Genomic DNA, 20,421 nt, shown 5'->3' with positions numbered 1-20,421 from the left:
CCCTTCTTCATCTCACCTAGAATTCCTTCCTTCCCTCTTCATCCTCCCTAGTCTGCCAATCCCTCCCTCTTTCCTAAATTCTCACCCCTCCTTTAGGCCTTCAAGAACCCAAGCCCTCTTTCTCTTAATCCCATTTTTTCCATAATGAAGCATGAACTGTGTCCTCTGAGGTTCAACCTTACGTATGTATTTGTATGCTTTCCCGCAAATTCAACGTAATTCCCTTAGTTTTATTTGGCAAGTCACAATTATTTATAACTATAAATAAATGCTTACAAGTGTCTTGCACCTGATGACAATATCTTAAAAAAACTGTTCTAAAAACCCTACTCCGTTCCCTTATCACTGGATTTTTCCCTTCCGCACGTAACTGTTCCCACTCCCATCAGCTATACTGGATCACAGACAAGGCTGTGCAGCGCGCGGGCAGCCGGAGCCCGGGCCCCTCTGGACTCTCAGGCCCGGGCTCCAGGAGCCCACCGGCGGCGAGTAGGGCTGGGCCGCTTCCGGCCGCGCCGTTCTTCCGTAATACCCGCGAGCGCCGGGGAACCCCGGACAGGCCCGGCAAAAGGTCGGCTTCCGCTGGGCCTGGGCGAGGGGCAGACGAGGGCGCCGTACGCTTTTGCAGACCCCGGAGCGCTTTCCGCGGGGCCAGCGGCGACTACGCAGTGACGGACGCCGGAGCCGGCCGACCGACCGCCACGAAGCGACCGCCACGTCAGGGCAACTTCACAAAACCCGGGCGAGGGCGGGTGACGCAGGCCGGGCGGCCGCGGCGGGGTTGGGCCCGCGGCCAGACGGGAAAGCTTACCTCCAGCCCGGGCGCCCGGTACTGCGACTCCCCGGCCGGCGCCGGCGCCTGCCCCGCCCTCAGGGAGGCGGGGGAGCCGCGGGGGAGGCGGTGCCATCGCGAAGCCCGCGCCCCGCCTTCACCCTCCTGCCTGCAGTCCCGGCCGGGGCTGGGCGGCGTCTGCGGAGGCTCCCTCGGCCTAGCCCAATCGGCCTGAGCCGCGCTTTCACACCGGCGGCGGCGCGGAAAGGTGGAGGCGGCTGGCCGGGAGGCCGGAGCCTGGCCAGCGATCCGCCATGGAGACCCGCTACAACCTGAAGAGCCCGGGTGAGCAGGGCTGGAAGCGGTGGGCGGCGCCGGCGGTGGGCCGGGGAGGGCGGAGTGACCCCGGACCCCGGGTCGGGCGCTGCGGTTCCCTCGCGTCCGCCGCCACTCGCGGCTCCGCCCCGGGTTTCGCGCTCTACGCGAGACCGCCGCCTGCCGGGATGGTGCAGGCCGCAGGGCGGCCAGGCGGGCACCGGCTGCGAGTCCGGGGACTGGCCAGTTCCCCGCAGCACCTGGACTTTCCCTTTCCTCTTGTTGGTTGCGTAGTGCTGGGTCATAAATTCATATCTAAGAACAGATGTAAAGATGATGTCCGTGGGTAATAGTTAACAGCGCCGTGCCGTCCGTACCTGCACCCTGAACACCGACCGTCGTTATCCTTTCGTCGCTGCCACCGGACTTAGATTAGCTGTTTCACTCACTTACACGTGAGGATTTGGTTGTTTAAATATCGCCTTTGCAGCATTTGGGGGCAAATAGAATTAAAGACCTAGAGGAAATACTCTCTATTAAACCAACTAACCAAAGCGCTAAGAAAACTAGTTAGATGAGCCAAGCCCTTTAGTGCTTAACCATGATTTTTGCCATGCCGACTAACATGATATATATCTATATTCGGTCATAAAGACTTATTTTTCTGTACTTAGTGCCCCTGCTTCATTTACAAAACAGCCCAAACAGTCCTAGCCTCAAGTTCTTTTCTGGTGCATTATGAAGATGCACGAAAATCAAGCAGCTCTCTCATATTAAGGCAGGCTGGAAATGAACCACTAGTTTCTGTAAATGGTATTTATTCTATGTGTACCTTGATAAGTTTGTCAGGAGGGACAAACACCACAGTTCACCTCTAAATGATATTCCTAGAATATTAGTGGTGGTTTGGCCAAATATTGCTGCTGCTTATTTTTTCATTACAAGAAAGCATCTTTTCATTAGGAATCAGTAAGATTAGCATCTTTATGGAAAGAGCGGACATGTGAGTCTTTGATTTTTAAAAAATACTTAATATGTAGAAACTCCGGAAAAGCTTGAGGTTATTGATTAAGCAGAGCTTTGTTAGCTTGAGTGCTTTCAGGCTGAGAAATGTTCTTAGGTGACCAAGTGTGTAGAATGGGTCATACCATGTATGGGCCCATAGACTCCTTTAAAAATCTAGTGAAGGCTATGGGCTTTCCAAGAGATGCATTTATACAATTCAATTTCAGTTTGGTTAATGGCTCTCCATTCCCCATCTCTTAAGAACACTAGAGGGGAAAGGGGAAAATAAAAGACAAAGAGGGAAAGAAAACTTTGGTTTTAAGGATAGATAGTAGAATGCTTAAATTGTTTAGATTGTTGTAGATTATTTTTTATGTTTATTTTTGAGAGAGAGAGAGAGAGAGAGAGACAGAGCGTGATCAGGGGAGGGGCAGAGAGAGAGGCAGACCCAGAATCTGAAGCAGGCTCCAGCACAGATCTGAGCTGTCAGCACAGAGCCTGATGTGGGCTCGAACCCATGGACGGTGAAATCATGACCTGAGCTGAAGTCATACACTCAACCACCTGAGCCACCCAGGCGCCCCTAGATTGTTGTAGATGTAAATAAAACTATATGGGTAAAATGTATGGTGACTCTGAGGGCTCCTGGGTGGTTCAGTCGGCTAAGTGTATGACTTTGGAGCAGGTCACGATCTTGGATCTCGGCGTTAATGGGTTCGAGCACCGCATCGGGCTCTGTGTTGACAGCTCAGAGCCTGGAGCCTGCTTCAGATTCTGTGTCTCTCTCTCTCTCTGCCCCTCCCCTTCCTGCTCCCACTCTCTCTCTCTCACAAAAATAAACATTAAAACATTTTTAAAAATTAAAAAAAATGTACCTTGGTCACAGGATACCAAGTTCCTTAGGACAGCTGAGATACTTGATGGAGTGTCCAGAGAATAATGCAAATATGAGTAATAATGCAGTTTGGAAGGGAAAACTGGTGGATCCAAAGACATTGTTTTTAACAGCACATTGCTCAGTTTTCTTTTTTTAAGTTTATTTATTTTGAGAAAGAAAGCACAAGTGGGGGAGGGGTAGAGAGAGAGAGGGAGAGAGGGAATCTCAACTAGGCCCTGCACTGTCTACACATTGCTCAGTTTTGATAGGTTATCATGCCTGAGGTTATGAAAAGCTTTTAAATTCTCCAGAATTTGGGGGCGCCTGGGTAGCTAGTCCCTTAAGTGTCTGACTGTTGATGTTGTCTCAGGTCATGATCTCATGGTTTGTGGTATTGAACCCCACGTCCGGCTCTGCACTGATAGCACAGAACCTTCATTGGATCCTCTCTCCCCATCTCTCTCTGCCCCTCCCCCGCTTCCTGCTTGTGCTCTCCCTCTCAAAATAAATAAACAAACTTAAAAAAATTCTCCGGAATTTTGTGCATTTCCAAAGTATCTGATCTGTCAGCTGGCTGAGCTTTTGTGGACATGCTTCATGCTGTGTTGTAAATTGCTTCCTCTTTTTGGTATCATTTCCTCAAAGGTGGTGGTGTTGTTCTACCTGAGATCATTTTTTAAAATCTTTTTTATTAGTTACTCTGTGGATCATTTGGAGTTCATGGTGAAGGTGAATTAGATGAGATATGGGACTTACCAGAAATGCTAGCAAACATGGTGAAAATGCTTCCTTTGTTTTATTCTCAGTCGTGTGGTATTTTTAGAGTAATCCATGTGTGAAAGAAAGTGATTAAAAGCACTTCACAATGGAAGAGATATAACTCTTTCTAATTAGACATATGCATGGCACAGTTAGGAGAATACACATAACTGGTAAAGGGCCAGTGTGCTAGTATGTGGCTAGTATGTATGTTCAGTTTGTAAGTGGGAAAACTTATTTCTTTGTGATTTTTCTGGAATGGACTTGTGGTTAGGGGTAAAGTTCTGTGTGGAGCTACCTCATTAAGCCTCTGACTTAGCCCATCAGTGGTTGTTCTGGATCAAGCTCCCTGATCCCTTTTTGGGTCTGCTCTGGCCAAGGTAGTAGGATTTCAGAATACAAAGTAGGGTGACCTATGTGTAGAGAACTTCTTGTGGTAGCTTTCTTCAGAAGGGGTCTGTGGCCGTGTTCAGGAGGTGATTGGTGAGAGACTGGAGCAAAGGCACCCACTGTCTGCACCAGAAACCTGGGAGCTGTTCTATCCATATACCCTTAGTGTTGGCTGGACCTTCATGCTAATTATTCTCAAGCTTTAATGTCCAATTCAGCCCTTTTCCTAGGCTGTAGTATACCTGGAATTACTGGTGATTCAAAGTCTTCACCCAGATTTCCCCCACACTGAAAAAATCTCTATGAGGTAATAAAAAACCAAACTCATCAGTTTACTCTCCTCCTCCAGAGTCCCGTCATCCCTTATTCCAGGATTGACAGCAACTAGGCACCCATGGGAATTATCTTTGATCTCTCGGTCTACTCCTTAGTCTACCCCCTACCCTGGAACGAACACCACACACTCACACCCACACCCACACACACACACACACACACACACACACACAGGCATACTTGCATGGGTGCCAGTATACACACACACACATATTTATTCAGTCACTTTTGTCACCAGCTCCAGTAAAACAAAAAACAAAACTGATTAGATCAGTCCTTAAGTTGAAAAAATTTCAATGTCTTCCTAATAGCTATGGATAACATTAAAAGTAAAGTGTTCAGTTTGGTCTACACGGCTGCTCACGATTTGATCCTTGTCTTTCTCACCAACCTAGTCGAGACTACTACAACTGTGCTCCGTTGCTTTTTTTTTTTCCCTCTTCTGCATTTTTGCCATGTATCCATTTCGCCCAAGTGACTATCCAGATGGAGTAGCTCTTCTCACCTGTATGCCTTGGTCCCTGTTGGAAGCTCTGCTTGGCATGGCTTCCCTTTAATCCATTGGAAATTCCTATTCTTCAAGCTTCTTTAAGGTTCGGCCTTGTCCAGCTATCTTAAGCAATTAGGTAGACTATAAGGTAGTCCCTATGTTTGTACATACTTGGTCAGTGTTTGTATTTCAATTGTTTTAATATCTTTCTCACTGTGAGTTTTTTGAAGGCAACAAGCAGGTCTTGGTTATTCGGTCTCCATCACTTGGACATTTTTTTAAATGTTTGTTGAATGGATACCTTTGTAGGGTCCTTCTGGACAGAAACACTAGTCTTTAAACATTTGCTTAAGTGCCTTCATTATGGGAGTAGGAAGAGGCACTTGGGGAGCAGACATTGGGTTCATATCCCCAATATACCCTCCTTCTGCATTTTACCCATGCTTTGGAGATTGATTATATTAAGATATTTGCTTTCTTTCTTTTTAAAAGAATTTTTTTTTAATGTTTATTTATTTTTGAGAGAGAGAGAGTGCGAGCCCGGGAGGGGCAGACAGAAAGGGAGACACAGAACCCAAAGCAGGCTCCAGGCTCTGAGCTGTTAGCACAGAGCGTGACACACAGGGCTTGAACCCACAAACGTGAGATCATGACCTGAACCAAAGTCTGATCCTTAACCAGCTGAGCTACCCAGGAGCCCAAGATATTTTCTTTCTAAGAGAAATAGATGCTTGATAGACAGTGACCTGTGAAAGATCCCTTTAGCTGGGGCTTTGTCTTCAAAGCCCAATGTTAAGCCTAGAGAGGTAGAGCCTGGGTATTTGAAGGTTGCTATTGCTAATGCCTAGGCCCATAGAGCCTAGAGTTTGGATCCAGAGTGATCCTGTGGTCTCTGTAGAAAAGAACAAGAGCAGGCATGCAGGTATTCCCCATCTCCTTTCCTTCCCTGGCATATTGTGTCTCACCATGGTAGAATTCCTTGAATAATCTTGCAAAGAGATAAGAGAGGAGATGATCGGAAAAAGTTTTCTCTGTACGTGATAACAAGAGATGGAGTATCAGGAGTGGCAGACCATGTTCTAGACCTAGCTGCCAGGCAGTAGTTTGAAACTTGACTATCCTGTAGTGATAGTTCTCCTTGGGAACCAGGGTGCCATGCCATAAGGCCAACTATATATGCTCATTGTCTGTTGTTTTTAAAAAATTTTTTTCAATATTTATTTTTGAGAGAGAGAGAGAGAGAGAGAGACAGAGCTCAAGCAGGGGAGGGGCAGAGAGAGACGGAGACACAATCCGAAGCAGGCTCCATGCTCTGAGGTGTCAGCACAGAGCCCATGCAGAGCTCAAACTCATGAACTGCGAGATCATGACCTGAGCCGAAGTCAGACGCTTAACCTACCTAGCCACCCAGGTGTCCCCTCATTGTCTGGTTTTGAACCAGGGAGAATTTTGAGAGGGTCTTATATCCCAGTCTATTTCTGACAATAACTTGTGACCTGGGGAAGAGGTGGGGGAGAGGAAGGAAAAGAGAATTACGTGAAGATATTATTGACTCCCATTTGACAGATATGAACATTGAGGCAGAATAAGATTAAGTGATTTATTTAAGGATTTAGAGCTACAGAATATAGGAGCCAGAGGTTTAATGCAGCTCTAATTCAGAGTCCACATTCTTTTGCACTAAGACATTTATAATATATGTAATGTAATTTCAGGGAAAAAAAGATTATGAGAACACTAGACTAATATTACCTTCTATTTGGCTACATGGCTTTAGCTCTCACATGGTATGTGCCTGTGTAGTCTTTGAACTATGAAAATCAGTATGTTTAGTTGTTGAACACATGATTGTTCCTTTATTCAATTGTTATCAGTTGTTCTTAATTCTGATCCTTTCTTAACATCTCTCATAATATCCAAGTACTACTGGGTGTTTATTTTTTTTCTTTCTTGTTGAATTGAGCTGAGTGGGGGAGAGGTGGAGAAAATGTGGAAAGAGTTTGCAATAACATAAAATAGATTTCTTCAGCTTAATCATTCAGCCAGCTGATGAGAAATGAAGAAAAAAACAATCTCCATGGCATCTTTGATTGCCGACAGCAGCCAAATGAATTAACTTCATAGCAGCTTCCATGATTTTATTTATATCTAATAATATTAATTTGAAAGAATGATATTTTCCTGTGGCTTTAAACCAAGGTTTTTCAATCCTTGTTCCATGGGCTCCTTCGATAGACTAGGTTGAAGGGCGTAAACAGCCTGAAGGCCCCTCCATCCCCAACCAAAACAGCTCTGTTACCTGTTGTACATATTGAGGTTCTCATTAAGCTTTTTTTTGAACAAAGGATTTTATTGTCAAATAAGTTTGAAAACCATTGCTTTTAACCAGATGCTTGGAAAGATTTTTTGGGAGGATGATAGTAAAATTCAATTAAACTAATATTTGAGTGTTTACTATGTGCTAAGCCCTGAGGAGCCTGCAGTGAAGTAAATTGTTTCACAGCAGACAGGTGTTAACTAATTACAAGTGAGATTTTATAAACTTTATAAAAGGTAAAATACAGAGTGTTAGGGCTTAGAGCAAGGAGTCTCAACCTAGTTTCTACAGTAGTGGCTTCCAGATGGGACTGACCATTAGAATAACTAACTTGGAGAGTATTTCTGGTCTCTATTCCCCTCCCAGGACTCCTCAGAGATTTTTATCTATCAGATGGGCATCTCTAGTCATTCTTCGGGGTGTACAAGGGAAGTTGTCTGGAAGACATTCCTAAGGAAGTTTCTTAAGGCCTGTCTAGATGGGGAGTGGGAGTGGGAGCAGCATTGCAAGCTGAGGACCATGACAAATACTAGATTAGAAACATGTATGTGAACATTAAGATACATTTCCCCCCATGTTCTAGACACTAGACTTTTTTCCATTCTTTGACTCCCTGCCCCCTACCTCCACCACCTGCCCCAAGACTACAAGCTCCTTGATAACCAAAACTGTATGTTGGTTGCAGCTGTAACATCTAATATGATGAACTCAGTAACTATTTGATGTTCAAATACTTTGATCAAGTGAACAAAGTCTGTGACTACAAGGACTTAGTTTGATGTAGGAGGTAGAAAAGAACGAATAATTATGGGGTAGGATAGTGAGTTATGAACTCTTTCCCCCACTTAGGAACCCTTGATTAAAAGGAAATTTTATGCAGAAGTCCTGATACATACTGAACTGTTTGGTTGTATGTGTGTGGCAGGTGTGCTCAGTTAACCTCTTTCATTCCATATCTATACCTCTATGCATTTTACTTTTATTGTTTCCTCTGCCTATTCATACCCATGCATAATTCCCACTGTCTTTCTTTCAGATGTCAGTGCCTGCCTGACTCCTTTTCTCTTCTGTCTGCTGTCAGGTTAGGTGCCCACCTGGTACATACTTCTCTTATAGCACATTGAACTATATCAGTTGGTTTTCAAGCAGAATTTTGGGGAGCCATGGGCTACCTGTTTTTTTCCTGGCTTTACAGTCCTATATCAGTATCCTGACATTTTTAAGCACCTACAGCTTGAGGTTTGAGGGGCTGGGATCAAAGGATTGACCTTTAAGAACCAGTAGGGAAGGAAGGAGGGTACAGGTACAGATAGGATTTGTAGGTTGTGATAGGCTGCTGACAGTCATTTATCGTGGAAGTAAAAGGCTGTGTCATTAACTGTAAGAGGCGAAAGAGGAGTGAGATGAGGAGTAAACAGTTGTGAAATAGTCTTGGGGTGCTGGCTGGAGTGGGCTGCTTGGCTTACCAGAGAAATTCCGGAACGTTGGGTGGCATTGTGTCCTGGTGGAAGTTGTCGATAATAACTCTGTAATGACGTCAGTGTGCCTGCCTCTGTGACTTTTTTTACCCTCCCCTTCAGTAATGCTCAGCTGTTTGGGTATAGATACCAAATAAGAAGATGGTTGGGTTGGGTCAGCTAGACTTATATTTTATTAGGGGAGTATAAATGAGGAATTCCTAAGAGCCAAAGGTATGGATAAAGAAGGACGTGAATATAGATATAGGTGGTTACAGAAATTTATGGGGTGAGTTGATTGGAGGTTTTAATTAAGCTGAAGAGTCTTCTCAGAAAGGAATTCAAGGGGCACCTGGCTGGCTCAGTTGGTAGAGCATGTGACTGTTGATCTCCATCAGGGTCTGGCATTGGGCGTGGAACATTGGAGCATACCTTAAAAAAAAAAAATCAATTAGAGCTGTGGAGATTTAGTGACTCCTGGGGACAGTCCCATTTAAATTAATGCAAAATAGTGGGTGAAAATTCCCAAGAGGTAGAGGATATCCTCCCTGTATAGGAAGATACAGGGTCTACCGTTCATAAGCATGAATTCCAGAGGGCACATTTTTGTTAATACAGATATTTTAACAAAATAGAGTTGGAATGCCTGTGTTAGAATTCCAGCTGTCATTGACTAGCTGTCTGGACTTGGACAAGTTATGTAATCTCTCCATGTTTCAGTTTCTTAGTCTGGAAAATGGGAATTTTGTAAAAAGTTTATTTATTCATTTTGAGAGAGAGAGAGGTGGTGCACGCAAGCAGGGGGAAGGGCAGAGAGAGGGAGAGAGAGAGGATCCCAAGTAGATTCCACGCTGTCAGCAAGGAGCCCCGTGTGGGGCTCTATCCCATCAACTATGACATCATGACCTGAGCCAAAATCAAGAGTCAGATGCTTAACTGACTGAGCCACCAAGTCTTCCATTGTTTTAAGGATTACATGAGTTAGTGTTTATGAAAATGTGTATTAAATAAAAATAGTGTCTTTATGAGACTGCCCTAAGTATTTAATTTAATATATAACTCTTCTAATGCCGTGTCCTTCCCCTCTCTGATTATTACCATTATCCCATAATTAAACTTTAACCATATACCCAGTTGAACTAGTCCTCTGTACAGTTTTTATTGAAATAGGAACTTTTTCATTAGTTTGTGAATTTGTGCTAATCTCTTGGAAAAGTGTATTTTAAATGTCTCTATCTTATGAATTTTATTTTAGCTGTTAAACGTTTAATGAAAGAAGCAGCAGAATTGAAAGATCCAACAGATCATTACCATGCACAGCCATTAGAGGTAAGTTTCTATCTCCCATGTCTTAACATGTGGATTAAAAAAAAATTTTTTTTTAACATTTAATTATTTTTGAGAGACAGAGCACGAGTGGGGGGAGGGGCAGAGAGGGGGGCGGGCACAGAATCCAAAGCAGGCTCCAGGCTCTGAGCTGTTAGCACAGAGCCCAACATGGGGCTCGAACTCATGGACCATGAGATCATGACCTGAGCCGAAGTTGGACACTTAACCGACTGAGCTACCCAGGCACTCCTCTTACATGTGGGTTTTAATGCTTTAATATTTTATTTTTATTTATTTATTTTTTAAAACATGGTATTATTTTTTTAAATGTTTATGTTTGAGAGAGAGAGAGAATGTGCGAGGTGGGGGAGGGCAGAGAGAAAGGGAGACAGAAGATAGGAAGCCGGCTCTGCACTGACAGTAGAAAGCCTGATGTGGGGCTTGAACTCATGAACTGTGAAATCATGACCTAAGCCAAAGTCAGATGCTTAACCAGCTGAGCCACCCAGGCGCCCTAATACTTTAATATTTTAAACTAATTACTTAAAATTGTTTTTTCATTGCTTTGAGTCATTACAGATGTGTTTGATGTGGTTTATTGACATATTTTACTCCCTATATTTTCTAAGTATTTATTTCATTAGCCATTCAGAATCTGACATTTTAGAAGCAAATTTCCGGTTTCTGTAAAATGGTCTCAGATGCTAAATTGGTTTTATGTTTTGAGTATGAGGGAGGGAGGGGGAATGGAAAGAACCCTAAACTCTTTATACTTTGAAAGATCTGGCTCCTTGAGGGGCCTCTGCAGTTAGTCTAGGCTTTTTGCACAAACATCTCTATCTCTTTTTAGTCTTCCCATCTGTATTTAAATGTGCTCAGTCTGGTTTCCATGACATTAGTGAGAATAAAATGTAATTTTGCATACTGTAAACTGTAAAGTACTTGGGAACTCTAAGATAATATTGATAGTGTATTTATTAATATTACTGACTACTTATAAATAAATAGGCTCTTAAGCATCCATGAGGGATAATTTTTTAAAGTTTGTTAAGATAGTAACAGTAATTTTACAGTAATTATTTGATTATATACTAATTATCACTAATTAGTATTCAAGGATTAATTTCCAGCTTAAGTAAATCTGGAATCTAATTTATGAATATATAACAGTGCTCAGCTTTTTAAAATGCATTTGTTTAAATTTTAGCTTTTGTGGGACATGGAAACTAGATTAATAACTTTTATTTATAACTTTTATACTTGAGACATTTTGTGCATTATTAACTATTTTAGTAATGTGAAACATTTGATTTTTCTCATCTAGGAATATTTCTGATACTCCTTTATAAAGATGATCAGACCTTTTAATGTTACTAATTTCTTGCTGGTTATTTTTTTTTGTTCAGGATAACCTTTTTGAATGGCACTTCACAGTTAGAGGGCCCCCAGATTCTGATTTTGATGGAGGAGTTTATCATGGACGAATAGTACTGCCCCCCGAGTATCCCATGAAACCACCAAGCATTATTCTTTTAACGGTAAGAATTCTTGGCTTTTTGGAATACTTGTGGTTTAACTCTTCATGACGACTACAGAGTGTGGTTAGCATACTCATTTTCGTTAAGAAATAAAGTGGGACATTATTATAATTTTGTCTTTGGGGACCACGCCTTGATAGTACAATTATTTTCCCCCAAAAATAATTCCTAGGAATTATTGATGCTAATGAATGCATAGTGGCCATAGTGTAGGTGATAGGATTCAATGAATTAATGTATGCAAAGTGCTAGGCAGTGTCTGGCACTTGGTAAGTACTCAGTAGAGGGTAATGTTATTATATCCCTTAATCGCATCATTTCCTTCAACTTCTCAACTTTGTTACACTCCTTTCCTCATTTTCCTATACAGCTCTTAAAGTAAGAGCTGTCACAGAGTCCTCAATAAATGTTATATTATTACTATTTTTTAAAATTTACTTATTTTGAGAGAGAGAAAGTGTGTGTGGGCATGTGCAAGTGAGGGAAGGGCAGAGAGAGAGGGAGAGAGTATCCCAAGCAGGCTCTGAGCTGTCAGTGCAGAACCCTACTTGGGGCTCGATCCCACAAACCATGAGATTATGACCTGAACTGAGATCAAGAGTTGAATGCTTAACTGACTGAGCCACCCAGGCACCCCTCTGTTATCTCTGTTTAGATCTTAGAATTTCTATCGTCACATATTTTACCTCCATGTGAAAGAAAGCTGTTGATCCAGTATTCTCTTATTTATCCTGGGATGTTGTTCCTTCAGAGTAAATTTCTCTTACTTGTTAAGCATTCTTTCCCTCGTTTCTTTAATTTGCAAGTATGTCTAAGTATCCCCTAACCTTGAAAAAAGCAAAACAAAACACAAAAACCTTTCTCTGTTGGGGTGCATGGGTGCATCAGTTGGTTCAGCATCTGACTTCAGCTCAGGTCATGATCTCACTGTATGCAGGTTTAAGTCCTGTGTCAGGCTCTGTGCTGACAGCTGGGAGCCTGGAGCCTGCTTCAGATTCTGTGTCTTCCTCTCTCTCTACCCCTTCCCCACTTGCACTCTGTTTCTCTCTCCCTCGAAAAATAAACAAACATTGAAAAAAATGAAAACCTTTCTGTGTCTCTCCTACCTCTTTAAACTGTTGTATTTTCTCTTGGATAAGTTCAAAACATCCTTACTCAAGTTTAGTCTGTTGCAGTCTGGTTCTACATGCTTACTACACCAATTTCGGGGACTAGTTTCAAAAATCCTGCTGCCCCTTTTCGGTCTTCATCCCAGTCCATCTAAGTTAAATATCTGACACACATGGAGTGGCAAATGGTGAAACACAAGGTATTCATTAATAAATACCAAACTAATGCTGCTTTTACCTATATTTGGTGTAGTGGAAAGAGCATTAGTTTCAGAGCCAGTAGACCTGGATTCTGACCACTGCTCTTGCCATTACACCAGAGGCAGGTTATATAATCTCATTGAAATTCACTTTTCTCATCTGTCAAGGCTTGTGTATGGTAAATATAATCACAATATAAAGTTCCTAGCATATAAAATTTGCTGCTTAACACACATTAGGTGATGTTGAGAATTGTTAATGCTGGGGATAGTCCTGGGGGGTGCCCTACTGTGTTAGGAGTCCCCTTTTAGTTGCTAGATCATGTGGAGAGCCAAGTGGTCCAGGAGTGGGGCTGGTGCATGGAGAAACTGGCGAGGGGGAATAGTTGGGGCAGCAGCTTTCACCGGAAGTATAGAAATAATTCCAGTAGTTACCCAAATTATGGTCATGGTTAACACACTGGCTGAGAATCAGCCCTGCCCTCCTGATTGTCAGTATTTACTCTTTCTGGTTCACTTCCTCTCTTTTGAAAAGTCTTCTCCAATCTTCATTCAACAAGTATTTGTTAAACATATGTCATGTACCCTGTAGGTGTGGCAGAGAATAAGTTAAATTCTCTGGCCATGTAGAGCTTGTATTCTAACTTCATGCTTCTTCTTCCTTATCCTTCCCTTAAATATGGATATTCTACAAGTTCAGACTTCAGCTGTTTTCTCTTATTTCTATAAAATGGTTTCATCAGTCATCTCTGTTAAGGCAGATACCAAAAATGTTTCTTGTCTGACATCAGAATGTCTCTATTTCTGCCTGTCTGCTATACGTCATCCATAGCTCTTCTACCAAGACAACAGATCCATGTCCAAAACTGAAATCATTATCTCTGATCTGACTCTTTTGTGTTCCTGTCTTATGAAATTGTATCATCCTTATGGAAATCACTTCAGTGTCAGAGCCTTCTGCACCAATATCTAATTAGGTAACACCAAGTTCTTAGGTTTTATTCTAGCCTCTGTATATCTTCTCTTTTAGATCCTTCACAGGGCCTTGTGCGGTACTGGGCTCAGAGTAGGACATCAGGACATCTTTATACATCAATTATGTATGTAGATTTCAGTTATGCAACTCAGTTTCAAAATGGTGCTACAACCCTTTTTTTTTTTTAAGTTTGTTTATTTTGAGAGAAAGCATGCGTGGGTGTGTGCAAGTGAGGGAGGGGCAGAGAGAGAGGGAGAGAGAATATCAAGCAGGCTCCGTGTTCTCATCACAAAGTGGAATGCGGGGCTTGATTCCACAAACCATAAGATCATGATCTGAGCTGAAATCAAGAGTCGGATGCTCAACTGACTGAGCCACCCAGGTGCCCCTAGGTGCTACAACTTCTAAAAACAGCTTTTATTGTTCTTTCAGACTTCAACCAATATTTGTGGAGTATCTATAAGAGGACAAAAATCTGTGTCCCCTTGGAGATTATGTTAAGAATTTTTTAAAAAATTATTTACTTGTAAAATATATTTATACTTATAAAGTATACAATATTAAACACATACATAGTTTTTTAAATGCCTTATTTATTCCTAAGGCTAATGGACGATTTGAAGTAGGCAAGAAAATCTGTTTGAGCATCTCAGGACATCATCCTGAAACTTGGCAGCCTTCGTGGAGTAGTGAGTATTAATTTAAAGTGAATATAAATCTTCTATTCTGTAACTCTGATCAATTCATAATTATAAAGTGTAACACCCTTTTGAGATTGAAGCTGTTTTGGATAAATAATTTGATGATATTGAATAAATAATAAAAATTCTTTCCCTCTCTTGGTTTTTGCCATCATTTTATTTTATTTATTTTTTTAAGTTTCTATTTTTATTTATTTATTTATTGAGAGAGAGAGAGTGCGTGCGTGAGAGAGATTGTGAGCAGGGGAGGGACAGAGAGAGAGGGAGAGGGAGAACCCAAGCAGGCTCCCTGCTGTCAGCATGGAGCCTGATGCCGGGCTTGATCTCAGGAGCCATGAGATCGTGACCTGAGCTGAAATCAAGAGTGAAGATGCTTTACCAACTGAGTTAACCAGGTGCCCCGTTTTAATACAGCCACTCTACCTGCACCTCTTCAGTGAAAGCCTATGTGTCTTTTTTCTCTTTCTAGAGTAAACCCAGTTCCTTTTACAAAACAACTTAGATTGATGTTTACTCTTTATTTCAGTAAGAACAGCATTATTAGCCATCATCGGGTTTATGCCAACAAAAGGAGAGGGAGCCATAGGTTCTCTAGATTACACACCAGAGGAAAGAAGAGCGCTTGCCAAAAAGTAAGTTTTGCATTTCACTCTTTGTTAGGATTGAAATAACTTTTCTGGGTAATGGCAGTAGGCAGATAGGGTTTGTCTCTTACTTTGTGAGTTACCTTGGTTACAAGATCTAGTCTTAGTTTTGCTATTTTAGAAATTCATTTGTAACAATTTATTACTCAGGGATGACCAGAGTCTAAAAATTATTTCATGCTGTCCAGTTTTCGAGAGTAGTTGATTATATCAACCTACAGTGGGAAATATCTTCTCCAAGAAAACAGTTCTGGTTATTTGTGTCCCTTTGGGCAGTATTACAGATGGAAAAAAACAATTCAAATATTTATATATAGCTTTTCATAATAAGATTAAAAACTCTTTGAGGGTAGGGAGGGAATCCATTTTATCGATCTTTGCATCTACAGTATCTGGCTCAAAGCAAGTGCTCAGTAAGTGATCCAAAATAAAGTAAAGGAGGTTTTCTTTATCAGGTTGTAGTTTTCTGGTGTATTGCCTTCTCATTTTTTCAGAGGCATTCTGTCTGTATAACCCAGATTAGTCATCAGATTCAAAGTAGCCTCTCCTTTGAGTAGTGCAAAGACTAATTTTTTTTTGATGTTTATTTATTTTTTGAGAGAGAGAGAGACAGAGTGTAAGCAGGGGAGGGCAGAGAGAGAGGGAGACACAGAATCCAAAACAGGCCACAGGCTCTGAGCTGTCAGCACAGAGCCCGACATGGGGCTTAAACTCTCAAGCCATGAAGTCTTGACCTGAGCTGAAGTCGGATGCTTAACGTCTCAGCCACCCAGGTGCCCCTGATTAATTTTTTTTAAGAACAACTTCTAATCCAGTTTATTTTTTTAATCAGTGTGCATACAGAAGGGACCTTATAAGAAATCCTATCATGAGGATTTCCAGTGCTAGAATAGTATACCCATCCCTCAACAAATGTTAAAGATTCCAAAATTGCACTGAGGTGAAGAGTATTTAAAAGTACTCACATTCTGTAATTCTTGATCTTGATCATTTTCCTGCCCTGGACTCTGCTGTTTACTACCTCTCGGGCATTTTATGTTAGTTAAATTTTAGTATATCATAGTCTAGAACAGTCCAGAATACGTCCTCTATAGATGTTTGTTAAGTCAAAAATTTTAATGTCTGAAAGATTTGATAGACTCTTTGGTTTTCATCAACAGCTTTGCTTCCTTCCTTCCTTCCTTCCTTCCTTCCTTCCTTCCTTCCTTCCTTTCTTTCTTAATGTTTATTTATTTATTTTGAGAGAAGGAGTGCACATATGTGTGTGTGCAAGCAGGGGAGGGGCAGAGAGAGAGAGAGGAAGAGATAATCCCAAGCAGGCTCAGTGCTGTGAGTGCAGAGCCTGACGTGGGGCCTGGTCTCACAAACTGTAAAATCATGACCTGAGCCGAAACGAAGAATCTCTTGCTTAACTGACTGAGCGATACAAGTGCCCCAACTTTTCTTTGTAAACCTTGTTGCCCGGTTCTGGGGATATACCTTACTTTAGCTATTAATCGCAAATTATAATATGTACTTTGAACATACAGCTTTCTTTTTTTTCTTTGTTGGCTTTCTGTCTTGATACTTCAGTTCATGTATAAGGAGGAAAAAAAAAGAACTTTGTTTTTTTTGTTCTAGACTTCTCTGTGTAAGATTCTAGCTTCTTAGTCTGTGATAGAGGATTTTTAAAAGCATGATTTTGTATTCATCCATAGTAGCATATTGTCCTTGTGGATAAACTAATATTAAAAATAAACATTCCCCTGTAAGTTTCATCTGACTTCTCAGTTAAAAGTGGACACATTTTAAGGCAAATAATTTGGATACAACTGACTCTCAAAAGGATATGGACAGCAGTCCTTCTGGTGAAACAAACATTCATCAACAAGTACTGAAGTCATACTACTTTTACATATATTTTGTTCATGTGAAGTTATTTAATAAATTCAATAACATGTTCTTTCAAGACCTAAGGCTTTTAGTATGTTGAACTGTAAATACAATAAAACAATTTTTTTTTTTTTTTAAGTTCAGCAATGTAATACATACTCCTGTGTGTTATACATATTTACTTCCAGTCCTACAAATCCTTAGTACTCTTGTGAACTTCAGGGCACTTTTGGCTTTATCTGGACTACAAAGGGGAAAATGAAAACATAGAAAAACAAATAAATCTTAGGAAATAGTCTAGTTAACAGGTTTATCTTGAGTCTATTTAATATAGTGAGTGGTAAATTTCAGCCTTTGGATTTTAAACAAGTTCTCTGTCTTTCGAGTTATACTGCTATTTATTTTTTTATTTTTATTTTTTCCAAGTTTTTATTTAAATTCCAGCTAGTTAACATACAGTGCAATATTAGTTTCAGGTGTAGGATTCAGTGATTCAACACTTACATACAAACACCCAGTGCTCATCCCAGCACGGACACTCCTTAATCCCCACCACCTATTGCACCCATCCCCCCACCCACCGCCCTCTGGTAACCATCTGTTTGTTCTCTGTAGTTAAGAGTCTGTTTCTTGAGCTGCTCCTCTCTTTTTCTCCCCTGTATTCATTTGTTTTGTTTCTTTAAATTCCACATACGAGTGGAATCCTATACTGCTATTTAGATGAATAGGATTTGTGAATTTTTTCCCTGGAAGCATCTGTAAATTCTATTTTTAATGGTTTCTTTACTGTTTTATATATGTTTCTGCTAAAACATAATTTAAACTTTATAATGGACTTTTTTCCCACAGGCTTAACATAGTTTTAAGTGTGACCTTGAGGACAGTGCAATTAGACATTTTGTATGTTTTGTTGTATAGATCTAAAGCTTAGTTTTCTTTAGATAGTATATTAGAAAAAAATGGAACCTAAGCCCTGGATTTTTTTTTTATTTTAGATTTTTAAAAATTGAGATATAAATGACATGAGTTTCTTTTTCAACACCAACCTAACTTGTATATTTGTCTCAGAACTTTAATTATTGCCATAATTGTCTAATTTACATGTAGATGAATATGATATGGAATTATCCAGTGTTCTTTTATTTTAAGTTTAATCATTCAGTAGTTGAGTGTCTTGAATTACCATTCAAGTATGTAATTTATACCCATCAAAAAAATTATTTCCTACCAGATCACAAGATTTCTGTTGTGAGGGATGTGGCTGTGCCATGAAGGACGTCCTGTTGCCTTTAAAATCTGGAAGTGATTCAAGCCAAGCTGACCAGGAAGCCAAGGAACTGGCTAGACAAATCAGTTTTAAGGTACTCTAAATTCGTAAATAAATTCTAATTATGTGATCCTTTTGTTCTGGATAGAAATTCTGGATAGAAAGTAAAGGAATATAGTTCTGTTGCAATAAGCTTTTATAAATCATTTTTTCTTATTATGACACTAATAACATACATTCACAAAAGCATTACAGCATACCAGTTAAAAGCTTGGATTCTGGGGGCACCCTGTGTGGCTCAGTTGGTTGAGCCAATTCTTGATTTCAGCTCAGGTCATGATCCCAGGGTTGTGGGATTGAGTCTTGTGTCAGGCTCTGTGCTGAGCATAAAACCTGCTTGAGATTCTCTCTCTCTCTCTCTCTCTCTCTCTCTCTCTCAAATAAAATAAATTTTTTTAAAAAGCTTGGATTCTGGGGGCGCCTGGGTGGCGCAGTCGGTTGAGCGTCCGACTTCAGCCAGGTCACGATCTCGCGCCGTCTGTGAGTTCGAGCCCCGTGTCGGGCTCTGGGCTGATGGCTCAGAGCCTGGAGCCTGTTTCCGATTCTGTGTCTCCCTCTCTCTCTGCCCCTCCCACGTTCATGCTCTGTCTCTCTCTGTCCCCAAAATAAATAAAAACGTTGAAAAAAAAATTTTAAAAAGCTTGGATTCTGGTATATAATGCTGGGGTTCAGATCTCAGCTTTGCTATTTATTAATAGTAGGACATCAGATGTATTACTTAGCCACTGTGCCTTTTTATCTGTAAATAATAATGTTACTTATCTTGTAGGATTCTTATGAGGATTGAGTGAGTTAATACTTAAGTATATTGTATTTAGAACTGTCCCTGATACTTAATAAATTATTATAAAAATATAATAATGTATTATTTTTTTAATGTTTATTTTTGGGAGATAAAAACAGAGCGTGAGCAAGGGAGGGGCAGAGAGAGAGGGAAACATAGAATCCAAAGCAGGCTCCAGGCTCTGAGCTGTCAGCACAGAGCCTGACGCAGGGCTCAAACTCACAAATTGTGAGATCATGACCTGAACTGAAGTTGGATGCTTAACTGAGCCACCCAGGCGCCCCAAAAGTATAATAATTTAGAAGGAAATAACAATCATAAATAATCCCATCCCCAAGAAATAACTGCTGATAATATTTTGGCATATCTCCCTGATGTCCTTTTTTCCCCCATATATTGCATATAATTACTTCTGGAATTTAATTAGCTCTATTAAAAAATGTCAACCTGCATTAAGCAACATGCTGCTTCCTCCCTGTTCACCTCTCTTGTATCCTGTCTGTCCTTTTATATCCAGTTCTCAGGAGAAATTTTTCCTTCTATTTATTGTATTGCCTGGAAGAGGAGGTGCTTAGGAAGTGTTGGTTTTTTTCTTTCTTCTGAGGATTCCAATTGTACTTAAAGTTGCTTTTCTGAAAATTATAGGGCCAGATGTGTTTTGTATATCCGAATTCCAGATTTTAGAAAATATCAAACGTATACCATATTTTAGCACCTGCAGTGACATCTGGGGCAGTACCCCATAATCAAATCTATTAACATTCCCTGAGCAAACCTGGGAATATTTACACTAATGTGGGACAAAGACTGTTAATAACCTCATCTGTCAGGCTTCGCCTGGCAATTACCAAAAACTTAATTTGGAATTGTGGATTGTGAACCATGGCTGTTAGCTTTGTCTCTTACCAAATAATGGCTCCTTGAGAGCAGTATTGTCTGTGTTTCTTCCTAAAAATAAGTCCAAGAGAGAATTCGTAGCCTGTGGGTTATTTTGTATATTTGTTGTAATATGCTCTTGGGTTTATCTTATTTTATAGGCAGAAGTCAATTCATCTGGAAAGACTATCGCTGAATCAGACTTAAACCACTCTTTTTCACTAAATGATTTACAGGATGATATACCTGCAACATTCCAGGGTGCTACAGCCAGTACATCGGTATGGCTCTTTCTTGTCTTTTACGTATATGTATGTCTATATCAATATCATCATTTGCAATAGGAG

General features: G+C 40.8%; 1 protein-coding gene across 2 annotated transcripts in view; it reads left to right on the top strand.

Annotated features, from left to right (window-relative positions):
- The first annotated feature begins 796 nt into the window (after positions 1-796).
- The window catches only part of UBE2J1 (ubiquitin conjugating enzyme E2 J1), a 29,222-nt gene continuing 9,597 nt past the window's right edge, over positions 797-20,421 (top strand). Inside the window, exons 1-7 of one of the 2 annotated variants that reach the window (XM_043591929.1) lie at positions 797-1,117; positions 9,974-10,047; positions 11,454-11,585; positions 14,475-14,559; positions 15,098-15,203; positions 18,319-18,448; positions 20,236-20,355. In XM_043591929.1, coding sequence (XP_043447864.1) covers positions 1,087-1,117; positions 9,974-10,047; positions 11,454-11,585; positions 14,475-14,559; positions 15,098-15,203; positions 18,319-18,448; positions 20,236-20,355 — 678 coding nt within the window. In that variant the 5' untranslated portion in view covers positions 797-1,086. Of the gene's footprint in view, positions 1,118-1,500; positions 1,543-9,973; positions 10,048-11,453; positions 11,586-14,474; positions 14,560-15,097; positions 15,204-18,318; positions 18,449-20,235; positions 20,356-20,421 lie in introns of those variants that run through there. The other variant, XM_043591930.1, reaches the window with a different exon arrangement.

The sequence above is a fragment of the Prionailurus bengalensis genome, chromosome B2 (assembly GCF_016509475.1).
Source record: "Prionailurus bengalensis isolate Pbe53 chromosome B2, Fcat_Pben_1.1_paternal_pri, whole genome shotgun sequence".
In the NCBI taxonomy this organism is placed as follows: domain Eukaryota; kingdom Metazoa; phylum Chordata; class Mammalia; order Carnivora; family Felidae; genus Prionailurus; species Prionailurus bengalensis.
This window is presented reverse-complemented; position numbering and strand designations above follow the sequence as displayed.